The 17609-nt window shown below is 30.9% G+C and overlaps 1 protein-coding gene across 1 annotated transcript; it reads left to right on the forward strand.

Annotated features, from left to right (window-relative positions):
* The first annotated feature begins 418 nt into the window (after positions 1-418).
* LOC134681838 (complement C1q tumor necrosis factor-related protein 2-like) lies at positions 419-3323 on the forward strand. Its single transcript, XM_063541477.1, has 2 exons — positions 419-640; positions 2635-3323. The coding sequence occupies exons 1-2, from the start codon at positions 475-477 to the stop codon at positions 3060-3062; spliced, it is 594 nt and encodes a 197-aa protein (XP_063397547.1). The 5' UTR covers positions 419-474; the 3' UTR covers positions 3063-3323.
* Positions 3324-17609: the final 14286 nt, after the last annotated feature.

Raw genomic sequence — 17609 nt, forward strand, 5'->3', positions numbered from 1 at the left:
TTAATATCTATTTCATCAGGATAATCAACATTTGATGACATATATTTTGCATAAGGTCCAACTCTAAGGCTTTCGTATATATTAATATTTATAAGATCGTGTAATGATCTTCTCTTTTAACAAGATAAGATCTTAGAACTAAAGTAAAATACTAAAACAAAACGTACTTGTTTACTGAAAATCTTGTAGATAGTTTACATTATGTAGTAAAGCTACATCATTTTTTGACATTTATTAAGGTGATATGTATAATGAATACGAGACAAAATTCAAAATGCAATGAGCTGATAAATTTTGTTTAATATTTATTAAACATATTTCATCTTTCGATGTTTCTGATGATAAGACATGGTGCCAAAACTATAAGACAGTACTATGGCTGTCAAAATAGAACAGTTTATAAAGTAGGTATGTTTGTATGTAAGAATATTATTCTTACGTACACCATTTCAAATACTGTTAAAGATTGCAACCATGTTCCTTGTCGTTTATTTGCTTTTTGGATTAGTCTTTGTTAATGGAGTCAATACAAAATCAATTCAAAACGAGACTGTGGACGAGAGTAAATTTGTGACATTTGATATGTTGAATAATTGGAAAAGAAATATGACAGACTATATAACACATATGGTTGAACAGAGTAAGTAGCTATTTTGTTTGTTCAGATATTTGAATTCACATGATGTTCATAATCCTATCCTTTGCTCCCTGGTAAGTAGATGACCGTTTGTGTTTAGGTTTATACGTTACATTCTGCTGACGTTATCTAAGAAAATCACATTTAAGGTGGCTCGCGGGTCTAAATCAACTTTTTTTTCTAATATAGGATTTTACAATTTTTTTCTATGATTTTACTTCATCTTATACCTAGTAGAAATATAGAATAAAAATATGGGGTCACCGTTCATTTAAGCTCACAATCTGCCTTCAAAAGAAGCATACATTTTTGTTAATGCCCATTTTTTTCTGTTAAACTAATAGATGAATTATTGGTAATATCGAAATAAAAAAAGAGCTAAATTACAGAAATCGCTTAAATTTTACATTTATTCAGTTTATGTCCTGTTTGTTTGAAAATAATAATAAAACATATATGTCACCGATAAGTTTTAAAAGATATTACAATTTAAACGTCAAAAAATGACATTTTTGCACCAAAGGGAGATAATTTTGAGCTTTTTCAAGGATGTAAACATTTTAAAGTCATCTGTGGACAACCCAAATCGATTTTTCTGTGTAATTTTTGTACCATATTATAAAGTAATAACAAATAGTGTAATAAATAAAATTTGAAATGAAAAAACAAATGTTTAGTTTTTTTCTGATTTCTTTGTACCCGCGAGCCTCCTTAAGTCATGAATTCTTTGCTTAAAACATTTTATTTTTGTGCACTTTAAAAAGTTTGAAAAAATATACATATTTATTTACTAATATAAATTATCCTTATCGTTATCTGATGAAGATATACCCAAAAAGAAATATTCATATATTTCTGATGTCATGTTCTTAAATGGGTTTTTTTTCTGAAAAAGTAAAGTAAGGTATAAAAGTATTTAGATATATTTTCGCTTTACTAGAAAATCAGTGATTCCAAATGCAACATATTTAGAGAACATATTTGAATTTTGTAAACCTGTTACTGGTTTAAGATATAATGCAGCATGACCATTATTTATGTAGAACGGAACACAATATTTAACTTCAGATTGGGCACCAACCTTCTCAAACGCAATTCAATATTCAACTTTCTTATTATAGATATACTTAATGAAACTGGCTTTTTGTATGAGAAAATGAGGTGAAATAACCAAAAAAATATTTCATATTGCATAAGTGTTTTGTAGTATTATAGACATATATAAATATTCCTAATACAGGCCCGTAGCCAGGAATTTCCAAAGGGGGGTTCGTTTGACTCACAAACTCGACTTTAACAGTCACAATTCGAACAGAACATCGACTTTAACAGTGCTTAATAGTTTTCAAAGGGGGGTTCGTCCGAACCCCCCGAACCCCCCCTGGCTACGGGTATGTAATAGCTGCTGTCGTTATCTGTACACGATATCTATTAACTGATATTCATATATTTCGGATTTCATGTTTTATTATAAAAAAAAATATTTCTTAAAAAAACATAGATATATAGATATAAATATATCTATATTCCAGCAATAATGAAGATTTGGTGTTGACAAAATCAAAATATGAAGTGTTTCTTACAACTTCATCTCTTGGACTTCGTGTAAATTATTTGTTGTTCAAAAATATATTAGGACCAAAACGGTAAACCGATCAATATGTCTTGATAAAGGATTAAAAAATATGCAAATAATGAATTTAAAGCTTTAGAATAAAATCAAATTTCAGCAGTGCTACATGTTGTTAACACAAAATATATATATTTTTAAGTATGATAGAAATATCCGAATCCTTATTCTGTCGACTTATATGCTTCTAATACTGAAGTTCACCGCAATTGTTAATATTTTAAATCCAAACTTAATATTCAAACTGGATAAATAGTTTATGATCTAATTGTATTGGTTAAAACATTAAAATCACAATGAAGTGGGGATTCATTAAATAACACAGATCTATTTCTATCAGTATTTTACATTTCCCGTTTATTTTCAGATTCTATTAAAGAGACAAAAAAAGTGTTCTTCCATGCAAAAATGTCGGCCACTGATACAACGTATAATAAGAACTCCATTGTTAAATTTGGCACGTTGCTATTCAACGAAGGAAATCATTTCAACCCAGGAGATAGCGTCTTCGTTTCGCCAATTTCAGGTGTTTATCTTTTTTCATGGACAACTCAAACCTATTCAGGAAAAAGTGTTAATACAGAACTTAGAGTTGACAATATCATAAAGGAAACGCTCCATGCTGATCTTGGTTCAGCCGCTGGACGTTTGTCAGTTACGCGTGTTGTTATCTTAAAGATCGATTCAAATGATCATGTATGGATACAAACCAGTGACGTTTTCTCTGAAAACTTTTTTGAATATGCCTATAACACCCAAAGTTCATTCACAGGTGTTCTTTTATTCTCAATATAACATATTCTATAAATTCAATTTTCTATATACATTTTGGTTTTGTTGTGTTGTCATTTATTCGTAAAAAATGCCTATACGTTGTATTTGTTAAAATCTTCTATATTCAGTATTAGTCGCTATTCATGAATCACAAACATAGGTTGTACTTGTTTTTCTTCAATTTATATAGAATATTATACAATTGTAATCATCATGTGTATGTTTCATACAAGCTGTAATTGCTTAACAAATAAACTCCTTTATAGTCTTTTGCCATGTTTATACAGCATACCTGAAACGTTTGATAATAGCTATCAATTTTGATTATCATGTCAGTAATTAACGTTACTATCTCAAATTCTTTATATGCTTTTCATCGAATATATTTTCAAATACAACATTTTTGTCTTTAATTGATTGTAATTGGATAATTTAAAATCATGTGTTGTGTTTCGTAGAAAGTATATGCACTGAAAGCAATATATAAGCAAATAATTTATAAAGACTTTGTAGGTGAAAGTGTGTAAACCTTTAAGATCTGTTTAAAACCGAATTTATCTTTTATGTTTACATTTTGTTAAATGATTGTATTTGGGTTATAGATTTTCTGTTTCAATAAGTATTTTCTGTTTGTCAATATACAGTTTACCAATACTTTACAAAGTACAATAGGATAAGTTTTATAAATATTATATACATGGCAATGACTACAATTAAAGGTATTATTCAATATCAACATTAAACAAAAAAGGCCGTAAAAGGTACAATCAAATAAAAACGATTCACGGACCCACTTAGAGCTCAATTTCGGTAAATTGCACTTCTATGTTCTATTATTTCGTTGTTTTCCTTATAGTTGATGTGATTCCCTCGGTTTAAGTTTGTAACCCAATTTTGTTTTCTCTTAATCAATTTATAACTCTTGGACAGCGGTATAAAACTGTTGCCCGTATTCACAGTTATAAATTTCTAAAGCACAGGGTAAACATAGACTAATTCCCTCAACTCCATATGTTTGCGAGACTATCAAATCGTACTTTCGTGTTAATTTGCCCTTATGGTACAAATTGTTATGTGTTTATTATTTAAATGGTATGACTATAAATATTCACTTGTTCGTATTATGAACAAAAAAATTACGCATTTTTCTAAATTTTCCCTTTTTCTATTTCAACTTAGTACCTTACCACAAAATTATTTTATTTTATTTGGCAGCTTTTTTTTAAAGGTTATTGTTGTTTTTCTAAAATAATTTACAGCTCACAGCGGTATACTTCCGTTGTCTTTTATCATTCTCCACTTTTTAGGTCTCTCCATCTTTCCTTTCGTCTTTAGATTTGAGGTCCTTGGTTGATGACCTTGGAATTGAGCTCCAGGTCATAGGTAAATTTAACATTCTAGATTTTGACCTTTGTTCTTTCCTCTTATGTATACATGATAAAGCCATGGGTTGAAATAGGTTGCAAGCAAAGTGACCTTGGAAAAACCAATCGGAAGTGACCTTTTGTAAACCGGAAGTAGCCATTTTATGTACTTATTTAATGAAAAAGTGTACAGAACCATCTATTTCTGGAATCAGAGTCAAGTAAGCTATCAAAACATATCGGAAGTAACATCTTTTAAACCGTAAGTAAACAATGATCTCCCTTTTTTAAATCTTTTTGTATAGAAACCGTATATTTTTTTGAATCAGCGTTCAATAAGCTGTCATTTGATGCTAAAATTGACATTTGAAACCGAATTTGAATATTTTCATATAAAAAAGATCCTTACTGGTGAAAAGACCATCAATGGTTCTCTGAACAATTGGTTTTTAATTTCTACTGATATTGTATTTATTAGTTCAGTGTATACTTACTTGTGGTAATTTGTCTTTTAAGTTAGACCATGTCAATTCATGTTTTATAGTGTGTCGTAGTAAGATGTGATGTTACACTATTGTTCAGATAATGGTGAAGGTTTGAACCTATTAAAACGTTTAAACTTGCTGCATTTGTTTGCACCTGTCTAAATCAGGAATCTGGCGTTCGGTATTAGTCGTTTGTTGATGTGGTTTATAAGTGTTTCTCGTATTTTTATATAGATAAGACCGTTAGATTTCCCTAAACTATATCACTTACATTGATGTGTGTATCACCTCGTCAAAGTCGAAACTGTAGGAATTATTCGTTCTGTTTCGGGTGGCGGCGGTGTATTACCATGAGATTACGGGAGTTTATTGAAAACCGCTAGTTATGGGTCTATGTTCTTTGGTACGCAGTTGTTTTACAATTTGCAAATATCATTTCCATGGAATTAACTCGACCCTCCTCTTAGTCATGGTCTAATGATTTTATAACGTTTCCTCGGTTAACATGTATTTGTATATTATGAGGTCAGTTAATGGGGAACTTAAACAAACGACAACCACTGAATTACAGGCTCCTGACTTGGTACAGGCACATACATACATAGTGTGGTGGGTTTAAACAAGTTAGAGGGATCCCAACCCTACCCCTAGTCTGAGACAGTGGTATAACAGTACAACATAAGAATAAACTATAAAAATCAGTTGAAAAAGGCTTTACCCATCAGATGGACAAAAATACATGTGGACGTGGCCGGGTACTTGTATATCCCAACAACAAATATATACCTGGTACATATTTGAGAGTACTCACAGTTAACTGACAGCTAGTTCAAAGCCACCTTCATGGTCAATGAGTTTAATTGAACTTTCCAGTAAAATCACACAAAGAATACTTCTTATTTCAAACAATATTGGAAAATAAGAAATGAATTAGAAACAGGTAGGGACAATTTGCCGGCAATTTGTTTCATTCGATAAGATAGGTAAATCATGTTTTAAATAGCCCGATAGATGCTAATTATAGTACATAAAAATACGTCACATCATCTATTTTCATACCTTGAACAGGTATTCCTACAAAAACAAGGCCATGACTATTGATTTTTTAATATTGATTTTATTTTATTATTGACATGCTTTATGCAAGGTGCCATACCATGTAACTTGTCAAGGAGCCAAATGATATCGAATTAATTCAAATCGTGATTTTCTCATTCTGAATATGTATATCTGTATTTGTCTTGGTCTTTTAAGGTTTTATCGTCTATAAGATAAGACGAGAAATACATGTACATGTATGTATTTTAACCGGAGAACATCTTACATCAGTTGGTCATAGATCACCCTGTGTTACTACGTCCTGTTTTATTGCCTTTTCTGTAATTTTAACAAATCGGCCCTTCGTTGTGATACAGATGCAACAGCTTCTTGATGTTTTACCTACAATCACGATTTGTAGTGTAATTGATTTGTTCTGTTATGTTGTTTTATTTTTCTGATGAGTTATGTACCCGTGTATAGACGATGGTAAAAATTTCAGTACTAGTATCTTTACAGTTTGTGATTTGGCGACAAAATTGTTGTTGACTGCATTTGTTACATATAATACCATGTTCAAAAAAGGTTTCGACGAATTGTTTTTTGTTGTTATGAAACTTGTATACAATGGCCTTATTTTAAGTTATGTGTATATTACTCCCGCAACATGTAGGCTTAATTTCTATAGAATTAATTCTCGTGTTATTGGTTATGTACAGGTACCTACATCAGTTTGACGGCAGTTGTCCCTTGGATATATGTAATAATGTAAACACATGAATAGAAAGTAATTCAAGAGTATGGACAGTCATAGGATTGCACACAATAAGCGATACATTATTTTTCCTTTGATACACGTAAAATTATATACATGTAAACTAAATGAATAGTCAAAATGAACCTGAATGACTCTATGAATCAAGCAAACATCCGAAAAAATATGATAGAAACTTTAAAATTTGATATAACAACACAAAAAAATGCATAAGTTCTGAGCGAGGTTCGAACCCTTTCTTCAAAACCGTCATTTATTAGTAGTTCTGTGCTCTACTAGTGGAGCTACGGCGATTCTTATCATTAAGACGCTTATTTAGAAGTTATATTGGTACAATTTATCGATGTTACAATTTTTTCTTTAAAAAGTTGTTTTTTATGTAATAAGGACACACTAAACTAATTTCATTTTTGAAGTAAAAAGTAGTATGAATAACAGCAGTCATAAAAAGCATAACTTTTTTTTGGTTTGAAATGTCCTTCTTGGGGGATTCCCTGTTTTTTCCACATAAAAACTCCCGAAAATCCGAATATTGGACTTTCATCCTTTTTCAGAGTTAAATTTACTATTGATCACACATATCATACTATATGTAAATCGAGATATTGATCAAAAAGCATTTTTCATTTTTTGTTTTTATAGTAAATTTTACTCTGTTGGCACTTTTTGAAATTGGCCCTTCTGTGAAAAAAATCCTCGGCATATTGGCCCTACCTCTTTACCCCAATAAAACTTATGCCCCGGCTGCTGGGTTTAAATTAAGGTGGCGTCACTTTTACTGTTATAGAGATATGTCCCTTTACAAATAGAAAAAATGCTGGATTTCGTTTTCATCCTCTAATATGACAACTTGTGATATGTCATTGACCTATCGTACAAAAATAAATTAGCATTGACACATCTCATTTCTATTAAGATTTTTGTTCCGTCCCTCCTCCTCCTCATAAGGGTTTCCCGTTTTTCATTTTTTTTTTATAAATGAGAGCGTTGTTTTTTTCTGTCTGTGCTGTTTTACAATTGTGATTTTTTAAGACCTGTGTAGCTGATTGTACGGTGTGACCTAATGCTCCGTTTTGAATGCCGAATTCTGATCAATAACGGGTTTCTGTTATAAATTGTTACTCGGATAGAGAGTTGTCTCATTGGTACTCGTACCACATCTTTTGAATTCTAAGTCAGTTATGTTTGGTGTAACGTTAACGTTGTTTAAGCATTTGCATTCTTCAATCTACATTGATTGTATTACCCGTCATATTGCATCACTTGAACACTATTGATTAATGCTGTAACGTAATTGAAATCATAATTTTACATGATTTTTTATATGTGCATTAATGCTGTAACGTGATTGAAATCATAATTTTACATGAATTTTTATATGTACATATATCAACTGTCGTTCTCTGGTTGCTGTCTATACAAAATATCTCTTGAATTCTAAAACGATTAACATTTTGATACTATATAACATATTAATAAATTCGTATTATTTCGTTTGTAAAATATGTACGACTCCACAGTTTTGCATAATAAGGTTCGTCAATTATGATTAAAAAAAAGTTTTCTGTAATATTCTTTTTGGGGGGAGTCATTCTGTTCAATCAGAAATCCGATAGCCTATAAACAGACTAAGTTCAAATAGGTTATACTGTTTTTGTCGATGCTTCAAAATTCTTATAACTATAACGATGTCATAGCATTAGACACATTTTATGCTATCAATATATAATTGATATGACAAAATAATGTTTATCTCCTTGAAAACTGTTTAAAATATTATCACAGACGTACACTTGCCATACATTATTCTATTTAGACTGGTCTTTGTTGATGGAGTCAAAACAAAATCAACCCAAAACGAGACTGTGGAATAGAGTAAATTTGCGACAGTTTGTATGTTGAATAAAATAAATATGACACACTACATAATACAAATGATTGAACAGAAATGATAATTTGTAGTCAATTAAGACAAAGCAAAGCATCATCATAATCTTTGCAAGTTTATGCTGAAATAGTTATCTTTAATTGAGCAATACTTGGGCAACAAAAGTATGAGTGCTATTAGTATTAGTTTATTAAAATGTTTAGACAAAATAAGGTATTGTTATCCAATTTTTTGTATAACATGAAAATATACTCACATGCCTTGTTGGTTAACACACGTTTGAGGTGATTTTCTATAGTGTGTCACAACTTCATTTTAAAATTAAAAACGTAAACGTTTTTCATTGGTGATATTAAACATGTTAAATATACTGAACGACTTTAGAAACGCAACACTAGATTATTTTTGTGTTATTTTTTAATGAATGTGTCAACGTCAAAAGCGATGACTGCCTGTTACTAACGCCAAAATGATGATTGTCAGTAAGGTCAACAACTTCTGTCTGACATTTTTCGGGTTCTGTTTTACACCTTCTGAGTATGCATTTGTTTAACCCATTAATTGCTTTTGGCAATTATGCGGTTGGAACTTGAGGGCTTTACAGGTTTTTCTTCAGTCAATTATTTGGCAATGCAGTTCATGGCACTCGGCAATTTGGTTAGCAGTTGACGTTGCAGCCGTAAACATGATTAGCAAATGACGTTGCATAATCAAATTCTGTTGATGTTTTATTGTCACTACACGTTGATCTGTTCATTGATGGCCAGCAACAAATCTTGTCTACTTGTATCGTTGTCGGAAGGACAGTAGAACGAGTTTCTTAAGTCATACGGTATGGTTGCAGCACATTTATGTTTTCATGATTTCAGTATTTTTTTCAGGGCTAATTCAGTTCTTTTTTTTTTATTTCTCAGACTTGGCAAAATGGAGATGCAACATTTTTTTTTTAAAAAGTAGGTAAGGCAAAGGATTGAAAGAACTGATTCACAAAGCAAAAAAAATGAAACAATATTTTATGGGACCAAAATTTCGCTTTAAGAAATTCGTGCGACTTAAAAAATTCGGTATGTTCAATAACCACAGGTAAGTCAGATTTTGATTTTGTGTAAGGAGAAAGAAGCATGATAAGCATGAAAAGTAGTTGTAAGAGAATCAAAAAAGATTTGGTAAAAAAATCAATAAAATGAGTGTTGCGTTTCTAAAGTTGTATCATTTTCTGTAAATTCAATTTTAATGAAATATTAAAATTGTTTGAAGAAATAAGATTTCTTTTATTCAAGACATGCACAGATTTGTTTTAAAATCTATATCAATGCTACTCTCAAGTTTTTAACTTCAAACGAGGTGAATACATTGATATAGTTAAAATGCAAAAGACATTTTCTATCTCATTATATTTTTTTTTTAACCCTATCGATATATTTCATTCGAATGTATATGTCGAAAAATGTATCATTTACGCTGTTTTAAAACTGTACATATTATAGTCTAAATTAACAAACCGATGAAAATGGTGTATGCAAACATGGTATCAGTTAAATGTGGCTAACATATTTATTTAAACTTGTAAATAAAACATTTTTTTTCCTAAATTCATATTTTAATTTGTTTTCTTCAAAATATATAAAGTTTTTTTTCATGCAAAATGTCTGCGACTGATTGAATTTAATTGATTTTAAGAACTCAATTGTAAGTATCAGTACGTTGTTATACAATGAAGGGAATCATTTCAACCCAGGAGATAGTGTCTTCGTTTCGCCAGTTTCAGGTGTTTACCTTTTTGCATGGACAACTTAAACATATCAAAGGTAAAAATGTTAATACAGAATTAAGAGTTGCCAATACGGTCAAGGAAACGCTCCATGTTAATCTTAGTTCATCCGTAGGACGCTTGTGAGTCACACGTGCTGTTTACTCGAAGGTCAATGCAAATGACCAGGTATGGATTCAGAGCAGTAAAAGTTACTCTGAAAACTATTTTGAATATGAGTATAACTCCCAAAAAATCCTTTACGAGTGTTCTATTATTTTTAACATAATAAAACAAATATTTTGAATTGAGCTACTGATACTAGTAATACAAGTACTATTGTGCAATACATAGAAAAGTGTTCGTTTATCAGGTGTGCTTCATAACACTTCTTCATGTATAAATGTATATGTGTTTGATTTATTTTTAATTCAGTTTTTGTCATTATCTTATATTCATAATTATAATTCGCAAGGTTTATTCTATTTTAAAAAAAATTTTAAACACATTTTTTAAGAAGCTTTTATCTAAGTAACTATTGTGAACTGTGTTTGCGTTATTGTTAAATAGATAAAGCAAGCATGAAACGTTGATTATAACTTTTTAATCTCATCATTATGTTATCTTGAAACGAAATTTGGTGTAACTGTTTCATGGAGTTTTGAATACTTTATTTGATTATTATCTATGCAATATTTAATATATCATTTTTTAATATATTAATATTTGATATAACTTTGCTTTCACTTTATATACATGTTGTAACTTCTTTGAAAGTTATGGAACAACCGTTTCACAGATTATATCGGATATGTTCCTGACGTGGTAACTACAATCCCGTTCTCTATCAATAATCTGACCTACCGAATTAGACTATTTACCGAATTTGTTATAATATGAGCAACACGACGGGTGTCACACGTGGAACAGGATCTGCCTACCCTTCCGGAGCACATGAGATCACCCCTGGTGGGGTTCGTGTTGCTTATTCTTTAGTTTTTGTTGTGTCATGTGTACTATTGTTTGTCTGTTTGTCTTTTTCATATTTAGCCATGGCGTTGTCATTTTTTTTTCGATTTATGCGTTTGACTGTCCCTCTGGTATCTTTCGTCCCTCTTTTATATTGTCTCTATAGATAAGTGTAAATGATATTATTTATATGTGACTCTCACATATGAGTCTTATGTAGACGAAACGTACGCCTGGCGTATCAAATTATAAGCCTGGTACCTTGATGACTACTTACAACACAGGGACGTGCAACACCTGGTAGACGTTTCATCCACAAGGATATAACCAGTCCAAAAGTCAGCATGAATATCAATTCGATGGTCATTTTTTAAATTTACACATACAAATGTAAGAATTATTCGAAACACTGAGAATTTTCTCATCCCAGCCATAGACTACCTGAGCCATATTTGTGGGTTTTTCAATGCTGATCACCTTTATATTTGTTTGGCTTTCTAAATATAAAAACCCAAAACGTCACTGGTGAGTCTTTTGTAGGCGAAACGCGCGTCTGGTGTATCAAATTATAAACCTGATACTTTTGATAACTAATTATACATGTGTTGCGATTGTAACAAATTAGAATGTCTATATAGATTCATGACTTTGAAAATCTCTTTAACCTCCATGTCCTTTTTTTATTTACATCTCTGTACATGATTGTATTTGATTTATAGGTTTTCTGTTTCAATCAAAGTTTTCAATTTTTGACAATTCGCAGTTTACGATTACTTATTAACTGTGAAATAAAAAGCTCAGTATTTCTCATTATCATATCCCCAGTGATCACTTATATTCAAGGCATCATTTAATTTCAGTCATAAATATTTTCATGGCCAATCAAGCAGATGTCAGAAAATACACACGAAACTGTATATTTATATTTATATTCTGTCACATCCCTAAGGAAATTATCGTTTTAAAATGAGTTGTTGAGGGAGATTAAATCCTTCTCCTGTAAGTAAAATAACAATGCAAAATGGTTTTTCCTTTTGTTTAACGAAGAATAATTTAAAAAAAAATCAATAAAGTAAAATCCTGATTGTTTTATACATTCATTTTGTACTGTTTTATTATCGTTCCTTTGACATCTATAATAACCATATCTAACTGATATTTTAGCAGCTAAATAAAAGATGTGTGGTAAAATTGATTGATAGGCAATAAAGAATGTAATATAATATTATTCGCATATTTTTTTTTATATCTAATCTGTTATAGATTTTTATCAAATGTTTAGTAGTTAATACAGTAGTTTTGAACATTTGTTTAATAGCCTTCTGTTTAATCAATATCGCGCAACTTTGATGCGCACCCTTTATCGCATAGCCTTTATCACACCCCAACTTTTTGTTATACATATAGTCAGTTTTTATTTATGTAAGATTGAGAAATATTTTTCCTCAAAATAGTTCCAATAGAACGGTCATTCGAGCGTGACGCAATTTTTTAAATAACGTTATTGTTTGGTATTTGACGTCACGAATGGCAAGTTTTTATATTTTATGGCACACATCTTTTCGGATTGTTTTGGTTCACCGTTTTTGTGTTTTAAATTTCATGTTATTTTTTGTTAAGTGTCCAGCGCTCGAAATGTATTCAATTTAGTTATGTTTCGACTACATGTCATAGACCTATTCAATCATGTTTCTAATACAAACACCAAAAATTGAGAATGGAAATGGAATATGTGTCAAAGCGACAAAAAGCCGACCATAGAAAAGACAAAAGCCGAAGGCCACCAATGGGTCTGCAATGTAGCGAGAGAAACACTTACACCCGGAGGCATCCTTCCGCTGGTCCCTAAACAAATATGTATACTAGTTCAGTGATAATGGACGCAATACTAAACTCCAAATTATAAACAAGAACTAAAATTAAAACTGCATTTTGATTCATTATTTCTCAATTGCCATTTTGTTGAATTGATTTTATACTAAACCAGTGAAAAGTATAACAAAAATTACCCAAAATATTTGACAGTTCAACAGATCAAACCAAGCATACAGAGACGACTCTCCACATGTGGAGCAGGATCTGCTTACCCTTCCGGAGCACCTGAAATTACCCCTAGTTTTTGATGGGGTTCGTGTTGTTTATTCTTTAATTTTCTATGTTGTGTAATGTGTACTATTGTTTGTCAGTTTGTCTTTTTCATTTTTAGCCATGGCGTTGTCAGTTTGTTTTAGATTTATGAGTTTTGACTGTCCCTTTGGTATCTTTCGTCCCTCTTTTGCAAATAAACAAACAAAGACAATGCAACACATGTTCAAGATGAACCGACCAAACAATTACAATACAGGAACATATTTATCAAGAATTGCGCGTTATTTTAAACCTCAATAATCCATTAGTCTGATTCCCTGACATTTATTAATTATTTGTTTGTTTTTAACCGATACAAAGGTCCATACCACTAGGGTGTCTCCAATACCCGTATGTCACAAAGGAGATAAATAGCCTAAATCATCCACGAACATATCGCTCCGCCATGTCAACATATCGGTTCTATGATGTAAGTATACAGAATCAGTAGGAGATTGATCATTTGGCGTATGTCAATATCGGTGTATTGTGTGACACTAGTGAACTGTAGACTGACAACCCAACCCTATGGTATACATGTTATCAGTTTTTATAAAATCTTTGCCCCAAGGGAAATATATCTACAACTTATTGTCTAGCAGTTTGTAACAGTTAGCATTAGTTTGACAGAGATCAAAGCTTGATCGGTCTGAAAATCGTTAAAGTCATTTAAAACTTCTAAGTTCAAATATCTATCAGTTATAATTAATCTCAATAGTTTTAATTCATTTGAGGTATTTGAGCTTTAAATTGATTTTGACATTTGATTAGATACTTTCCGTTTGAAACTTTTCTCGGCTTTCGGTATTTTTGTGATTTTACTTTTTTACATATTTGAGCTTCTTAGATTTACACCATGTGTATTATGCTGCTGAATCATATACGTAACATAAATTAGAAAATTTATAAGATGACATTAAACCATAGCAATGACATCCGACTATTCGTTTTCTTTTTTAGTTGTGGTTAAATATTTTTTCATAAGCTGTTCGTGGTATCACTGATTAGATTGTTTTCACGAGGTGTTCGTGGTATCACTGATAAGAAATTTTCTTGAACGAACTGTAATTTTTAAAATTGACACAACAATAGAAAATCGTCGGTATATCCGGGCTAATTGTGTCTTTCTACGAGCAATGTTAATCCATTGTTAACCTCATTATCTAATTAATGTTACTGTCCTTCTGCACCCTTATTCAAACACTTAAAATGGATGACAGTTGAACAGAGAATAAAATATCATAAGTTAGTGATGACATTTAAGTGCATTAAAAATGATGCCCCAGGAAATCATATCTTACTAACAAGTTTCATTATGTTTAAGACAGAAATCCATACCCCTTGTGAAATGCTGTTCAAGGAAACCTCATTCTCCCTAAACCAAAAACAGAATTATTCAAAAAATCTTTTATGTATTCTGGACCATTCTTGTGGAATAATTTGCCAATACCGTTAAGAAATATTACAAATATTAATTCTTTCAAATACAAAATAACAGATCATTTATTGAAATCAACCTAGCGGTATAAATAATATTAAAAACTGATCATGTCATCATGTTTATTTTTTTCATCACATTTTATAAAGTTGTATTGAACATTATTATCATACTTGACTTTTTATACTTATGTATGCAATGTATATGTTTGCATTTTTGTTTGATTTTTCATTATGAGGGCCTCAGGGAAGATTAGTTATATAGCTAACTGTGTAACCTTCTTAAAATAAAGTATTGTTGTTGTTGTTGTTGTTGTTGTTGATATATGTATTTAGCACATACTTACAACTTCTCGTCCAATTAAATTACTTGAATTGTTCATAGTACATACTTTTTACGTGTACTAAGTAACTACACATGAATGACCACAGGGTAAGATTTCATTGTATCGTAATCAAGATATTAGAACAAAAATTGCTGCTCTTTTGAAATAAATTCTGTGTTCCAAATTTAACTAAATAGTTTGTAATTAGTTTTCAAACAGATTTTTGACATCCTACTAATCAATCTTTTGATATAATTTTTTTTTTACATTTAAAAGTTTCTTCCATTAAAATAAAGAGTAACAATTATGGTTCTGTATACTTTGATTAAAGTATAACTCCATTTAAAATTTGTAATTCTTTATCTTTTACGCAATTACTTTGTACACCAAAAAAAGTCAACCATGAATCTTTGAAGGGAAATTATTAATAAAGCAATGTGATATATTTCGTCATTAATTGGTCGATTATTGGTTGCCTAATGTCCAGTGACAAATATTTCATGCATGTAAACTATCCACTAGACTACCTATGGTACACACCAGGGGCAGATCCAGCCATTTAAAAAAGATGTTTCAACCAAAGACATGGGAGGGGGATCCAACTGTTTCGTACCATTCAAAAGCATTTTCAATAAAGTTTGAGTTTTTATGTGAAATTGAAAAAAAATGTTTTCAATTTTGTTAAGCTTCCACTGCAATTTAAGAATTGTCTGATTTTGGTCAATTCATTTTGTCATCTTACCATGTAAATAAGTACATATATAGTAAAACACCGTTTTATATCAATAAATATACCTACACCAGCAGCTACCATCTTTTAATTCAAAAGTCAATGGCCTTTTGAAATCCCATTTTTGCAATGATATTAGTGAGTAGATTTACAAAACTTCGTAAATGAGCTACATATAGTCACCCAAAACATGTCAATAGAATATTTACAGGATTACCCAAGTTGCAAATATGTGCTAAATTGGATAGTGTATAGAAAGGTACATAATATACATATACTATCTTAATAAAGGAGGTATTTTCTAACTTTAACCTAGTTTTCCATGATCCGCTAATTTCAGTTATAAAATGTTTACAACCACTGAAGAGTACAATAATGAAATAACAATTCATAAACCAATATGACACGTGTCAATTTTGATATAATTCTTTGATGAATGGGCTAATTACATTACCCAGCATACATAACCGATGAGACGTCAATCGCTGCATGTGTTCAACAGAATGATGTAATGACGGATGATCATCACTATCTGAATTAATTCAGTTAGCCAATAGTTATGTAATTAATAGACACGAACATTTCAGGGTTGCAAACATTACCTGTTTGTTTAGCAGACGCGTGTATCATCACTTGTAATGAAAATTGATAATCAAAACAATCAGGTGTACACTCTTATTCGTAGTTTATTACCTTCCCATACCAGTTAAATAGAAAAGAGGGGCCAAAGATACCAGAGGGACAGTCAAACTCATTGAGAGAAAATAAACTGACAAGGTCATGGCTAAACATAAAAAGACAAACAGACAAATCATAGTACACATGACACAACATAGAAAACTAAAGACTTTGCAATAAGAACCCTAACAAACACTGGGTTGATCTCTGGTGCTCCGGAAGGGTAATTAGAGCCTACTTCACATGTGGCACCCATCGTGTTGCTCATGTTATTAAAAACCCGGTAAATAGTATAATTTTGAAGGTCACATTCATTAAAAGGGAAGAGGATTGTGGTTTCGACGGAAGGAACATATCCGATATCATCTGTTAAACGGTTATTCCATAACAAACTAGAATCTGTCATACATGTAACAACTAATTCTTTGAAGCTCTTTCTTATTTCAGCGATCATATTAGTCCAAAGGTGAAGATTATATCTTGAATTACCTTTATTGATTCATTCGATGATTGATAGCTTTATTTTATTTGCAAAAATTCAAATGTATAGAAGACGCGAACCAACTGAACAATTTGTGAAACTGTTAGGTTCTTACCGTTGGTAGTTAACTTTAATCTAGTTTATACGTGTACATGACAATGCATTATGATAGACTTTATGGCCTGATTCTAAAAAACGAATAGAGAAAGAAAGTAAATGCAGCTGATGAAATTTCAATTCTTCTATTCATCAAGATTTGAATAAATATAAACATAAATTACAGGCTCATAGAAAATACAAAAGAGATGGAATATCCATTTAAGTATAAAATATTGGTGTATTTGGCTAAGAATGTTACAAATGTTTCATTACAAAAATTGTTGATGCCGATGAACATTTACTTTTGAAAACACCTTATGGATCTGTTACGAATATTTAAGAACAAACAAAATAAAACAAAGCAAATCAAAACAAGACCTAGCACCAAAAAAAAATAAAACTCAACAAAACAAATCAGAAC

This window comes from Mytilus trossulus, chromosome 8 (assembly GCF_036588685.1).
Source record: "Mytilus trossulus isolate FHL-02 chromosome 8, PNRI_Mtr1.1.1.hap1, whole genome shotgun sequence".
NCBI lineage: Eukaryota > Metazoa > Mollusca > Bivalvia > Mytilida > Mytilidae > Mytilus > Mytilus trossulus.

Coding starts and splice junctions, on each gene's coding strand:
- LOC134681838 (XM_063541477.1), top strand. CDS start 475: ATGTTCCTTGTCGTTTATTTGCTTTTTGGATTAGTCTTTGTTAATGGA. Junction 641..2,634: donor AACACATATGGTTGAACAGA/GTAAGTAGCTAT, acceptor GTTTATTTTCAG/ATTCTATTAAAGAGACAAAA.